This window comes from Typopeltis vanoorti, chromosome 1 (assembly GCF_054136105.1).
Source record: "Typopeltis vanoorti isolate ZY-2024b chromosome 1, IOZ_Tvanoo_1.0, whole genome shotgun sequence".
Taxonomy (NCBI): Eukaryota; Metazoa; Arthropoda; class Arachnida; order Uropygi; family Thelyphonidae; genus Typopeltis; species Typopeltis vanoorti.
The window spans coordinates 21,553,336-21,567,762 of NC_143549.1; the positions used below are offsets into that span (position 1 = coordinate 21,553,336).

Here is a 14,427-nt window from a genome sequence, read left to right on the forward strand (position 1 = left end):
CAGGGGTCAGTCCTTGGTTCCAATGTTGTTCAAGCTCTACATGAATGAAACTGGAAGGATTTGAGATGTGACATTCAGCTATTTGCTGATGATGCAAAGATAGGCATGGTAATCAGGAGCAAATAGCTGAATGTCACGTCTCAAATCCTTCCAGTTTCATTCATGTAGAGCTTGAACAACAATGGAACCAAGGACTGATCCCTGTGGCACACTACTGGTTATCTTAAATCTTGCGGTTTTAAAGCATCCTCCATATACCACTTTTTGATATCCGTTAGTCATCCATTTTATGCAACAATCTTTCATGCTGTACTATGTCAAAAGCCTTATCAAAATCCAAAAGTATAATGTATCCATTCCATTTCTAATATTATTATAGAAGGTGAGCAAGCTTCTCAATCATGACCTTCTCTTAGTAAACCCATGCCATTCATTGCAAATTATAGTTTCTCTGTCAACCCATTTCTGTATGTAAGCCCTAACCTACTTTTCCAAAATCTTCAATGCCACTCCAGATATACTAATGGGTTGAGGTTGGATATGTCAGTCTTTGAACTACCCTTATGCAGTGAATTACTATATATTCTTTTCACTCATGTGGAATCTTCCTGTTCTGAGATCCAAATTATGTAGCCTGGTCAAAAGGCCACTTCATCTGAACACTGTTGTAGCATCCATGCTGATATTTGTTTCCTTACACTTAGGTAAAGGATTAGTCAAGAATACATCCCCTTTGTAAGTATAATTTACTTTAATAGCAGGATGTTGTTACAGACATAGTAAATCAATGTCACGAAAAAAAGTAATTGACTATATGTTATATCAACTATGAATGATTAAAAAGGCTTGATTCATAGACTTTATTTCTTAAAACTAATTGTTTCTCCAATTTTGCTAATTTATGTGTGACAGCATCTTCAGGAATATATTTAATACAAACATAAAATACTCAAACATCTCAAATAGTGGTTATTTCTATAAATTAATCCACCATTCATTAAAGTATAGATTGAATAAGAAGACTAAACACTGATGTGGTACACCACTGAAGTTATCTAAAATCTTGCAGTCTCACTCCCATTCCTGACCACATTTTTTGCTATCTGTCAGTCAGTCATCTTTCTTTATCCAACCTATCGAAATGGGGGAAGTTTATTAAATCCATTAAAAAAAAAAAATCTGTAGGCAATGTTGAAAATAAGAGAAAAGATAACACTGAACTTGTAGCATGCTTCCTCCATTCCTTACTTAATTAGATAATACTTTTGTGAGCTTGTTGAAGTCCTTGGTTTCTGTTTAGTGTGCTGTGGAGTGAATGACTTTGGAAGACTCCTTCAACAAGCTCACAAAAGTATTATCTAATTAAGTAAGGAATGGAGGAAGCATGCTACAAGTTCAGTGTTATCTTTTCTCTTATTTTCAACATTGCCTACAGATTTTTTTTTTTAATGGATTTAATAAACTTCCCCCATTTCGATAGGTTGGATAAAGAAAGATGACTGACTGACAGATAGCAAAAAATGTGGTCAGGAATGGGAGTGAGACTGCAAGATTTTAGATAACTTCAGTGGTGTACCACATCAGTGTTTAGTCTTCTTATTCAATCTATACTTTAATGAATGGTGGAAAGAATGATAATGATGCGAAGATAGGCTCGGTAATCTGGAATGTGACTGACTTCCAGCACTTTCAGAATAATTTGAAAAGGTGACTGAAAAAAGAAAACTTTAAATATTGAGAATAAGCTTGTAATAATGAAGTGTTTCGAGAGAAATCAGAGAACCTGTAATATCATGAGTGCAACATGCCTAAAGAAATCAAGATTGTAGACTATCATAAACAATACTGTGAAAAGAAACCTGTAAATTTAGCAGTTAATGTAAGTGCTGCAAAATTGAATAGAATAATGCTCAAAGAAGTACAGTATTTATTATTATACTGTATTACTTTATATATATATATATATATATGCGTGTGTGTCTATATTATGAATTAAAGATGTTTAAAACTATAGTAACTTCTCTCCCCATATTCTATAATGCAAAATTCTACAAGACAGTGATTTTCAACCCATATGTGTGTTTAATGTGTAAGTAAATTCACACACATCACTGGTTCTAAGAGAATCAGTGGTGTGTGTGTGTGTGTGTGTGTGTGTGTGTGTGTGTGTGTGTGTGTGTGTGTGTATGTGGATTTACAAGACAGGTGACAAGTTGAAGCAGATCTGGTCCCAGTAAAATTATATTTCGCAAGAATTTATATTCTTGTTTAATCCTTTTCCAAGAGTAGTAACTAGTTAACTTGTATGTTGATACTTTAAATTATATATTTAGTTTAATCCTATATCCAGGTGTAAGCAAACAAGTTTGCACCTGAAGTATCTTCAGGACTAGGGCAATTCATGGCAAAGGTGGACTAAGTTCTCATCACTTTCTTTAGTATCCTATATGCAAAGCACATCTCCTTGCAGACATGTATAATGCTGTGCATTATCGGAAGGGTCACTACCCAACCAGTTTTGACCTTTATTGAGGTCTCTTCAGTGGGAGCCAGACCCAGAAGTGATACCAAGGTTTGAGCAATGCAGAACTCATATTTCCATATGACAGTTGCCAAAAGGTGTCTCCTCTGGATCTGGCTCCCACTGAAGAGACCTCAATAAAGATCAATACTGGTCTGGGTAGTGAACCTTCCCATAATGCATAGCATACACTTGGATCAAGTGGATATACATTGCTTACACTTGGATAAAGGATTAAAGTAAATATATAATTTATAGTCTAACCAAGTGGAAAAAAAATTTCCAAAATATGTTGATACTTCATGTGTTACTTGTATATGGAAAATATATGAGTTCTGCTTCAATTCAGCCTTGGTATCTTTCATATATGAAAGGGCTGCAAATTCTTTGCAAATGCCACTGTCCAACCTAGCAGTAGCTTGCAGTGAGCATAGCCATGCAAAACACAACATCCCAAAATCTGAACAGTTTTTTACTCACAGCCAGATGCACTAAATGGGTTTATCAAAGATTCAATAACATCCCAGAGGTATGTTATTGGATGTGAATTGAGAAATTGAATATGAGAAAAGTACTACATGGACATTACTGAGAAAAAGAAGACAAAAACAGGTGAGATCTTACTGAATAATAAGTATAGGATGTTATATCCAGGCAATAATGATAAGGACATGTAGTGATAGTATTCAACACCAACATTGAAGACAGACTTCATCATTGCAAGGTAGTTTCAAGTACACTTATGCAATCAAACTTTCAGAATGGGGAAATAGACAATGAAACTTATTTGTGCTTATGGTCCTTCAGAAGGTTCTTCTAAGGAAGAAGTGCAGGAATTTTTTGAGTCATTGGAACAGGTGGCTATCATAAAGAAAATGGAAAAAGTGGTCCTTGTTGGAGATCTGAACAGCAGAATAGGAAATGAATTGAATTAGGCACGTAGGATTGTATTTGGAGAAAAGCTAATAATAATAATAATAAATTATTTGCTGTATTAAGTAATTGTTGGACCTCTCCTCGGGACATGGACTAGTCATTACTAACACAATGTTCCTACATAAAGATATGCACAAGTTCATGTGGAGAGAAGACTTAAGAAATAAGAAAATCCTCACAGACTATATTACCGATGATAGTGACATCTTCGTGCTGGTTCAGGATACAAAAGTGTACAGAGGAAGTGACCATTATTTAGTGCTCAGTAGGATGAAAATGAATATCACATTGTAAAGAATAGTATGTAAGAAAGTTTTACAAAGAATTAAAGTTGAGCAGCTTTCACAGGCAAACTGTAGACTCAACTATGCAAACATTATTGAAGAAAAAAATGAAAGAAACTCTAAGAACCAAACCTTAGAGTCTGAGTGGCAGACTCTCAAAAAAGACAATGATTGATTCAGCTAGGGAGGTATGTGGTTTGCAAGGATAAAATAATAACAACCGTGGTGGATGCAAGAAGTAAAGAAGCAGTCCTGGAAAAGAAGAAAGCACACCAAAAGTTTCTAATTTTTATTAGGAACTTTTGGTGTGCTTTCTTCTTTTTTTTTAGGGGCATTTTTATGCCCCTAAAAATAAAGAAGTGTAAAGAAGTGCAAAACAAGTGTTCTCTGCCAGGTTGGCAGCAAAACGACCCAGAGGAAGACCAAGATATAGGTGGATTGATACGGTACAAAGTGCTTTAGACGATAGAAATATAAGATCTGATAATGTTGGAGTCTTGACAAGTAACAGACTGATTTGGAGGAAAATTGTAGATAGGAAACTATCATATCCTGTACACCCCTTGAGGGTACATGGCAGGAATTTGATGATGATGATAAAAATAAAGAGAAAAATAAAAATGTTATTCTGAATGCAGCTGTTTTTCCAACAGTGACTTACAGATATGAGACCTGGAACCTAAAGAAGTCTGACAGGATAAGGATAGTTGCTTTTGAGAATTGGCATTAGAGAAGACTACTGAGAAGCAGTCAAATGATGAATGCTAGAAAGATTGACGGAACTTTAAGGCTCCTTAAAGATATTGACAGAAGAAAGGACTTTGGACACGATGAAAGGATGGATACCTTCTGTCAGTAACAGAAGGTAAAGTTCCTGGAGAAAGAGGAAGGGGGGTAGACCTTCAATGAGATGGATGGTCTGTCTGGAGTGACTGATCTTTTGAGAGTTGACATCTTCAGAAAGGCATAAGACAGAACCACTTGGGGATGTCCAATGAGCTGATGGATGGATGAAGAGTTAAGCTATGTGTAAAAGTAGCTAAACAAAACTCATGGGAAGACTGATAAGAATATAGAAGGTAAATATCAGGAACGTGTCAAAATATTTTGGAGGATATTGAAGAAACTTAAGAATGGAGGAAAGAGTACTGTAAAAGTACTGTACTTTTCATGATATCCTATGGTCCAGTACTCTCCTTTTATGCTGGTGCAGGTTACTGTTTAAGTGGTTATTGAAAGAAAGTGCTGAAGCATTCTACACTGCTTGAATTTGAATCGCAATGACTGCCTCTCTATTGTTAAAATTTGGGAGAGGGTCTCATTCTCATAAACAGTGAGCAATAGTGCATACCCCCCATTCAATTTTTTTTTCTTCAAATTTAATTTAATATAATGCTGTCATTTCATTATCTAATTAAATTAAATTTAATTTCAAATCACTTAATTTTAAATTTTGGCCGTAATTATAATCTTAATTTATTGTAAACACCCACTACGTGGTATCTGGCATGTGGTAAATGCTCTGTCAATAGAATTAACAGTATTTGTTCTAGTTTCACCCTTTGGATTATGCTGATGCACAGATGATGACCATCATTTAGTTTCTGGTCAGATATTTGCACTTCTTCTTCTGCAGCTTGTCCTACTTAAGTGGGGTGTAACCACATCCAAGTTCTTCATCCTAAAGCCCTTCTCCCTTCATCTCTTCTTTGGCCACCTGTGTTTCCCCCTCCCCTGCACATCCATCTGCATGACCTTTTTTTCCCACATATTCGTCCTCCCTCCTCATCACATGACCAAACCATCTCAACCTTACCTCCTGTATCTTCACTTCTAAGTTTGTAACTTTCACCGTTCCCCTCGCATAGTCATTTCTCAGACGATCCTTTCTGATCACACAGCACATCCACACTTTCTTCCCACATATTCGTCCTCCCTCCTAATCACATGACCAAACCATCTCAACCTTACCTCCTGTATCTTCACTCCTAAGTTTGTAATTTTCACTGCTCCCCTCACATCCACCTAAGCATTCTAATCTCTGCTACCTCCAGGCCGGTGATGTTATTTTTCCTCAGGACCACAGTTTCCATAACATATGTCATAGCTGATCTCGCTACTGTCCTATAGATTTTGCCTTTTAAATTGATCGGCACTGTCTTATCACGTAGCACTCCAGCCATCTCTTTCTCTCTCCAGTTCCTCCATCCCTCTTGTATCCTGCATCACACTTCCTTCTCAGCCTCTCCATCCTCTTCCACTGTCGAACCTAAGTATCTGAAATCCCTAAACTTCCTGATGACATTTCCTTCCAGCTCCAGATCTGTCTCCTGGCCGCCATTCGCTTTGTAACACATATACTCTGTCTTACTTCTACTCAGGCTCATACCTCTCTCTTCCAGTAATTTCCAGTTTAGTTGCCACTTCTCTTGATTCTGCACACAGCAAAATGTCACCCGCATACAACATTGTCCAAGGCTCATCTACTCTCACCTCCTCCGTCACTACCTCCATCGCAATAATAAACAGGAACGAACTTAATGCTGACCCTTATTGCAAGCCAACTGTCACTTGAAAACTTTGTCTGTCTCAGGCAGGTCCGAACTCTTTGTCTTCACATTTCTGTACGTCTCCTGCACCAACCTGACATATTTCTCTAGTACCTTCTTCTCTCCCTCATACGCTTTCTCCAGATCATTAAACACCGGATGTAGCTCCCATTGTTTCTCTTGAATCTTTTCCATCATCTGCCATAACGCAACGATAGCATCTGTTGTTGATTGACTGGATGCCCTTCCTGACATCAAATCTCGCCATTTATCCTGGCTTGGTACCGGCACCTATTGAAGCTTGCTTTCCCCCGCAAGAATATTTGTACTAATAAAATTATTATTTTCATGTAAACACATATCTAATAAACAATATTATGCCACAAATGCCAAAAACTTGGTATAATATTCTAATGTTTATCACTTTATCCCTCTTCACTCTTGCTTCTTCCAGCAAGCCTTTCATATCCTCTATTATACCGTTTTTAAATGGGGTTTTTAATTTTACTTGTGGCATAGTAAATATTATTAGACACATATTTGAACCAGAATAAAGAATAATAGTTTTTATTATTGCATATGTTCTGGCCAGAAATTAACAGGCCATAATCAACTGCACATAAGAATAATCACAAGGTGAAACTAGAATGAATGTTAATCCTATTTATGGAGCTGAGCTATGTACCAGAATGCCATCATATGGGTAGTTATGAAATCAAAAAATCATCATCATCAAATTCCTGTTATATACCCTCAAGGTGTATAGGATATGATTAGTATTACCCGAAAAACTTGCATCATTACTAATTTCCTATCTACAATTTTCCTACAAATCGGTTACCTGTCAAGACTCCAACATTATCAGATCTTATATTTCTGTCTTCTAACGCACTTTTTACTGTATCAATCCACCTATATCTTGGTCTTCCTCTGGGTCTTTTTCCTGCCAACCTGGTAGAGAACACTTGTTTTGCTAATCTTCACTCTCCCATTCTGTGCTAACACATTCCTGGATACTAACAATGTTAGGTTCTTTCCTAATATCCTCGTTCGTTTTTAATATGATATTGCCATTGATGCTATCTATTCACATCCGTAATCTTTCTCATGATGCTCAGTCTCTAGTCTTCGGTGAAGTGCCTTATTTTTGATCCTGCTCTCAGATCCATAAGTTAAAATTGGTTTGAACACTGTCTTGTATATGGCTAATTTAGTGTTTTCACTAATTTCTCTCTTATTCCATATAAATTTATTCAGTTGTCTTCCTACCATACCATCTTCTTTGATTCTGTTGTCTATTTCCATATTTAATTTATCTTCTTCATTAAAAATCGTGCCTAAGTAGGTGAAATGTTTCACTTGTTCTATAGGTTCTCCATTCACAGTGCAGTTGATATTTTCACTGCTTCTGCCTATTTTCATTGTCTTTGACTTGCTATTGCTGAGCTTCATACCATATCTATTACAACAGTTATTCAATTTAGTCGAGGAATCTTGCAGGCTTATAACGGATTTATTTAGAAGTGTAGCATCATCTGCATAAAGCTGAGATTAACAACTCCAATTTTGATATCAGGTTTAATACCACTTTCCTTCATAATATAATGCATATTGATAATGAATAACAGACGGGATAATGTACATCCTTGTCTGACACCAGATTTAACATTAAACCATCTTCCTGTACTTCCTTCAATTCTATCTACTGGCTTACAACTTGAATAAAGACCGAGTTATTGCTTGATAGCATGATAGAGATGGTGGCAGTGGTAAAACAAGGAGCTACCCCAAACTCCTCTTCTATTTGCCTGGCAAGGTCAGCATTTCGCTTATAGTACTGAACCTTACTCTTATGGCAATAGGTAAATGAGCACCCAGTACCCACTACCTGAACATCAATCACCCAAACACCACCATCTCTCCTCATTACTATATGTGGCTTTCTAATGCCAGAAGTTGTTCTATAGTGTGGTTCAACTGTGGTCTCCCAAACTTTGTTATTAAAACGGTTAGCCTATATGGAGACCATCATGTCTGTGCACACTGATGCCATGTGTCTGGAAACAGCATTGGGAAATATGAGACAAAGTGTCACTGTAACAGCAGCCAGTCCTACAGCTAATGTCTTCATTGCCCCATCAGGCTGTGCGGATCGTAGTGGAGAGGGCATTCATTCTAGTCCTTATTAAATCATTAAACTCAAAACCTGGTCCACCGATGTTGTGGGGGTGCCAAAACATCAGTGGACCAGGTTTAAAAATCAAAACATCTACAGAACTGCAAAGCAAACCGGTCCATCTCTTATGCTTATCTCTTGCTGTCTCAATCTGGGTGCCCTGATACTGGGTTCCACCCCTTCACACTTCTAAAGTCTTCTTGGATACTAGGGCTATGAAAAGCCTCATTAAACTTTTAATTTCATTTCTCAGCTCTGCACTTATTTCTGCCATATTAGTATTAGTCACTATTTAACCCTGCGTACTTTGAAGAGTTTATAACTATGTGCAAGTCAGATTTATATTAAAAATCTTAAATAATCAATTAATCGTTAATGTGGTGGTTATCCGGAAAACAAGTTATATTCTTTATATAATTTCAGCACTTTGATAGATGAAAAGGATTAGTTACATTAAAAAATTTGACATAATCATGCTGTGATAATAATTTTTATGGTTTTCATCTACTTCACTATGCAAAAAGTGAAATCAACCATTGATTTTTATCAAAATTACAGGTCAAAAACCCCAAAGGGAAGGCGTAGCCATTCCAGAGGAAGATCACGAAATTCCTATTCTTCTGCCTCATCACATTCATATTCGGATAGGTGAGGAAACTTTAGTTTGGTTTTGTATTCATACTGTAAAATTCAATGCAGTGAAATTTTTATATAAAGATTTTCCGACATCAATTTTTACAGAGGTCATAAATCATGTGGAAAGAACAAAATTGTAAATTACTGTATTTTAAAGGAGAAGTGCTGATTGTAAACTTGTAAAGCTGACTAACAAAAAGAATGATTCAGAAATTGTTCACAAATTATAAAAATGCATTTGTTGGATAGTGGGAGGATAGGGAGCAATCTACCATCACACATAGTGTGCATCCAGACAGGAAGTTGGCAATCCATCTGCAGAAGTCCTGAGACAGTCCAAATGATGGGAGTTTGCTTAATAAGCCTTTGTGCCAGAGCCGGTGAATGGCTTTAGAGATATCAAGTGCGACTACTTGGGATTCGCCAAATTTTTCCATGGCATATGTCCAGAGATGGGTGATACATGACAGCAGGTTGCCTGTTGATCGGCATCGACGGAATCCATACTTGTGGTAGTTTAATAGCTGGGTGCCTTCAAGGTAGAGTAGGAGTTGAGAATTAATGGTTTTCTCCATCACTTTAGATAGGATTGAGGTGAGTGAGATATGGCGGTAGTTAGATGGCAGCGATATGTCACCCATTTTTGGCAATGGGTTGAATATAGGCCAATTTCCAGGCTTTGGGATATATATATACCAGTGGAGTAGGAGGATTGGAGTTAGTTCTGCTGCACAGACTTTCAGGACAATTAGAGGAATGCAATCAGGAAAGGCCAGGGGCTTTTTTGTGTCTAATTTTGACAACAGGTTTGATTGATCTCTTTCTGGCAAAAGGGTACAGGGGGCATTGTGTGTTGGGCAGTTGGAATGACTGGGGGACATTTTCCATTGTCGGTTATGTATGCATTGGAGGCAAAGTGTGAAGCCAGGAGATTAGCTTTTTCTGTGGGTGATGTTGCAATTGAGCCATTTGGGTATGATAGTGGGGGTGGGTGGGAGTAGTGTAGGGCAAAAGTTGCGACCAATTGCTTTGGCGAGAGACCAAAAGGCATGGCTGCTGCTAGGACAGGCTGCAAGCTTCCTGCTTTTTGCCCATTCAAATTCTGTTTTGGAATCATTGATACTTTTTTTGCATCTGTTTCGGACTTCTGTATAGGTACTGAAGGAGGTTGGTGTTCTTAATTTGAGCCAGTTGTGGTATGCCTGATTTTTCATTTGCACAGCCTTGGCACATTTTCTGGAGAACCAGGGTTTGAATAGGGGACGGCAGTTAGAGTGGTGTGGGGAATGTATGTTATCATGCCAGTGAGGATTATTTTGGTGATGTGTTCGGTGCATATGTTAGGATTGGAAGACTGCAAACAGTAGTCCAACCATGAGAATGAAGCATAGTAGTTTTGGAGGCTGTCCCATTTAGCACTGTTGTAATGCCAGACTACCCTTGTGCAGGTGTGACATTTGATGATGTTTCCAGGATCAAAGTTGCATTCGCCTGCTAGTTTGCTAACTTCTTCTTCTTCTTCTTTTAGAGATTTACCGTTTTCCTCCGGGAAGTTAAAAATAACGGCACTGAGTTTCCTGTTTTCGGCCTCGAGCGACGTACCATTGATGCGATTAAATCATGGAGTTTGTTTAGCCGGTACAGATGCACTTGTGATTGGCCGCTGATCGTCGAATATCTCGAGCTTTATTTCCAACTTTCAGATTTTGGACGAGAAAGTGTCGATCATGTTACTGAGGTGTTGTTCGAGATCTTCGACTCGTTTGCCTATGGTTAACAGCTGTCTAACGGAAGGGAGGCATATCAAACAGAAAAAAGGCTGATTCAGTTCGATAAGTATCTTGAGCACCGAATCCTCTACTTTCACACAGGAAGTATGTAGCCAGTTGCAGCAGAAGTCGCACGATATGCCTTTTTCCCTTTCGTATTGTCTTTCAGTTTGTTGGCTATCAGCTGCTCTACGCTGACAGGACTAGAAGTAATCTTTTGTTGCTCGCCTTTGTTTGCACCATCTTTATTTCGCATGGTTGGCATATTGGGCGCTTTCACGTGGCTGTTTTTTTGATTGAATAATAACTAATATGAAGTACTATGTGCACTTAAGAGTTGTGTAGAAGTAGCTGGCTCCTTGGTATCCTCTGTATTCCGTTTACTGGTTGTTTTGCATAAAAGAGATACTTGCAATTGCGATAAAACTCGGGAGCACAAGTTTAACGAAACTTATTCACAGGCGCTGCCTAACGGAGCCTGATTATTGTTAATTATTATTATTTGTTATAATTTATGATGTTAACTTATTTTTAATTTTCCGAACTGCTACCTTTGTTATATTCTAAGATTTTATTTATTTATCTTATTTTCTTATATCTACCTTACTTCTACTTGTTTAAATCTTTCTGTTAAGTTCTTTTTACCTTTTTCTGTCTTAAGCTAATTAATTTCATCCCTGCTTGTGATCCCTTTTACTTCCAACAAGTATTAACGTTGTTAGTAAAAGACCTCTAGAATAGGCAATTCACGGATACAGTGTTAACTATTTCCCACGCGATATAATTCAGAGAAAATTTATTTGTCTTTTTGACTGCACCACCCTGAATTAAAGTTATGGAACAGGAAGAATAGTTAAACACTTATAGAATAGATGACATTCAAAAATAATACCTTAAATAGTCAGTCGTAGCAGTTTCTCTAATTTAAGCATGCAGGTTCGGAGTGCTTAAATTAGATAAACTTATTTTTATAAAAAATAAGTTTCTCTCTATAAGTTTATTATATAATTTATTTTTGTGAGAACAGTGCATTGGTCAAAAATCAGGCGATAGTTTTAAACAAACAAAACGTTTACTTAACCTTAAGCACAATACAATAAGACATACATTAAAACATTCTCTCTAATTCCTACCTTAAACTAAAAATCGTAACCTTACAACAACCTTACGTAACCTTGCAATTCACAATGCATGAATAACTTGCTTTACAAACTCTAGGCAATTACTGGCTGTCACAGTCAATATCATTGACTAATATTCTTCTCAAATGTAAAACTAGCTAACTTTTAGCCTCAGTTACTTCTTATAGCGACTTAAACAACTAGTTTTAACAAAGCTACGTTCAACGGATATACAATTCTTGTTCACAATCTCAGCTTTAACGTATTAAAATCTACTTACAAATTCATAGTAACAACAGTCCTACCAGTCTGGATGACTTTTGTCAGTTCTGCTGACTGCTTTCCTCGGTCCTATATCCTAGCCTTTGCTGAACGGCTTTTGGCAGTCATCCGGGGGTAGTCCTCGCCCGGGATCTGTAGCATAGCTCACCGTCGGTGTTTGGATCTACTGTCGACACCGCATTTCTGGTCGCAAGTGGCACGTTCCACTACTGGAAATACATCTCCGTAGAATGACCTTCTTCTCCTGGGCTTTCTACTTCCACAAGTCGAAAAAACTCCTCGAACAGCCTTGAACCTAAACTTCCAAACAGCCCCTGAAGAGCCAGCCTTTCTCTAGGTTCTCAAGGCCTCTTTTATATGATTCGGAAGCTCCTTGTTTTTTGTGTCTGAGACCCACGAATCTTCTGTAAATAACTTGCATCACTGTTGTTTTGACTTTCAGAGTTGGCTGCAACAATCTCCATATCCGAACGACCTTCAATACTTTTGTTTACTTTTAAGTCGCCAACATAATCTGGTCTAATCTCCTTAACTTAAAGAATTACTTTTGACATTCTGTTACATCAAACCAACATAATGCACAATTTTAACTTTTACAATATTTTTACAATTTGTGAACAATTTCTGTATCATTCTTTTTGTTAGTCAGCTTTACAAGTTTACAATCACCACTTCTCCTTTAAAATACAGTAATTTACAATTTTGCTCTTTCCAGATGATTCATGACCTCTGTAGAAATTGTTGTCGGAAAATCTTTATATAAAAATTTCACCGCATCGAATTTTATAATACAACTGAAAAATTTGAATGTTTTTATACATGTGCCAATGATGTAGCATTGATTAACATATCATACTGTATTATGAACTAGTCGACTACTATGAGGAAACGAATTGAAGAGAAGAATTCATTTTATGCTTTTAAGAATTACAAAACTTAACTGAACAGGGATGGGGCTGATACTGATGACTTTGGGATTTTTTACTTTAGACATGAAAGTTTTAGAAGAAATTGAATGGCATCCATAGAAGAGAATATGAAAAGTGCAATTTGGGTTACAACCCATTGTCTGACTGAATAATCCTAATCAAAATAAAGTCATGTCTGGTGAATGTCTCTCTCATAAAGGTACATATGCATCCACTACAGATGCAAGTGACAATGAAGTAGACGAGTTTTACAATAAATTGCGACAGGTAGCATACAACTGTATTGATAAGGCAGATTTCTCTTGATATTAAGAATGAGACATTGCCAAGATATTCGGTTTAGGACTGAGGAGTGAAGCAGGAACAAGGATATTGGAGTTTTGTGTTAGGAACAGTTTTTTCTTTTTGTTTTTTTTTCTTAGAAACACTTTCAGTAGGAAACAGGTGAAGTTTCATACAAGCACATGTGAGAAAGTTTTAAAGTGAATAAAAGTGAGCCTCTCAGATGTTGATTTTAGACTGAAATATACAAACTTCATTCAGGAAAAGATGGAGTTTGAGAACAGGAACTAAACACTGGAGATTCAGTGGCAAATCCTGAATAAAACATTGATTGATTCAGTTAGAGAGGCATGTGGTGAGGTTGTCTGCAAGGATAGAAAAATCAGAACTCCATAGTGGACACAGGAAGTTAAAGAGGCAATGAAGGAAAAGAAGAAGAATGCATATCAAAAGTTCCTGGTAAATAAGTCAGCTTGTGCCCTTAGAGAATATAGAGACAAATGTAAGAAAGCTAAATACTGTGTACTGTGCTAAACAAAACTCATGGAAAGACTAGTAAGAACATTGAAAATAAATATCAAGAAGATGGCAAGATATTTTGAAGATTGTTTAAAAGGCTCAGAAATGGAGGGGGAAAGAGTGCTGTAAAAGGAATTAGAGATAATAAAGGTGACATGAATTGGAGAAAAAGATATCCTTGATGTATGGAGCAATTACTTCGAAAAAATGTTACATGAAACAATCAGTGACAGCAAAGTGGTAAAAAAAACTCAGCAGGTATGCAAGCAGGAATACATATCAGTACTTTCTGTAGAAAACCATCAAAAGCCTGAAATGTGGAAAGACAGCTGGAGCAGATGATATTCGACCAGAAATGCTCAAGTATGAAGGTCTTAGAGTGGCTGCACTGCATAGCTCAGAAGGCCTGGAGAGAGAGATGAA

At 37.1% G+C, this 14,427-nt stretch overlaps 1 protein-coding gene across 5 annotated transcripts in view; it reads left to right on the forward strand.

The window, feature by feature from the left end:
• The window catches only part of LOC150109825 (uncharacterized), a 441,768-nt gene that overhangs the window by 272,396 nt on the left and 154,945 nt on the right, over positions 1-14,427 (forward strand). For all 5 annotated transcript variants that reach the window (XM_090414208.1, XM_090414244.1, XM_090414315.1 and 2 more), the window contains one exon: positions 9,025-9,114. In XM_090414208.1, the coding sequence (XP_090270334.1) occupies positions 9,025-9,114 (90 nt within the window). The remainder of the gene's footprint in view (positions 1-9,024; positions 9,115-14,427) is intronic.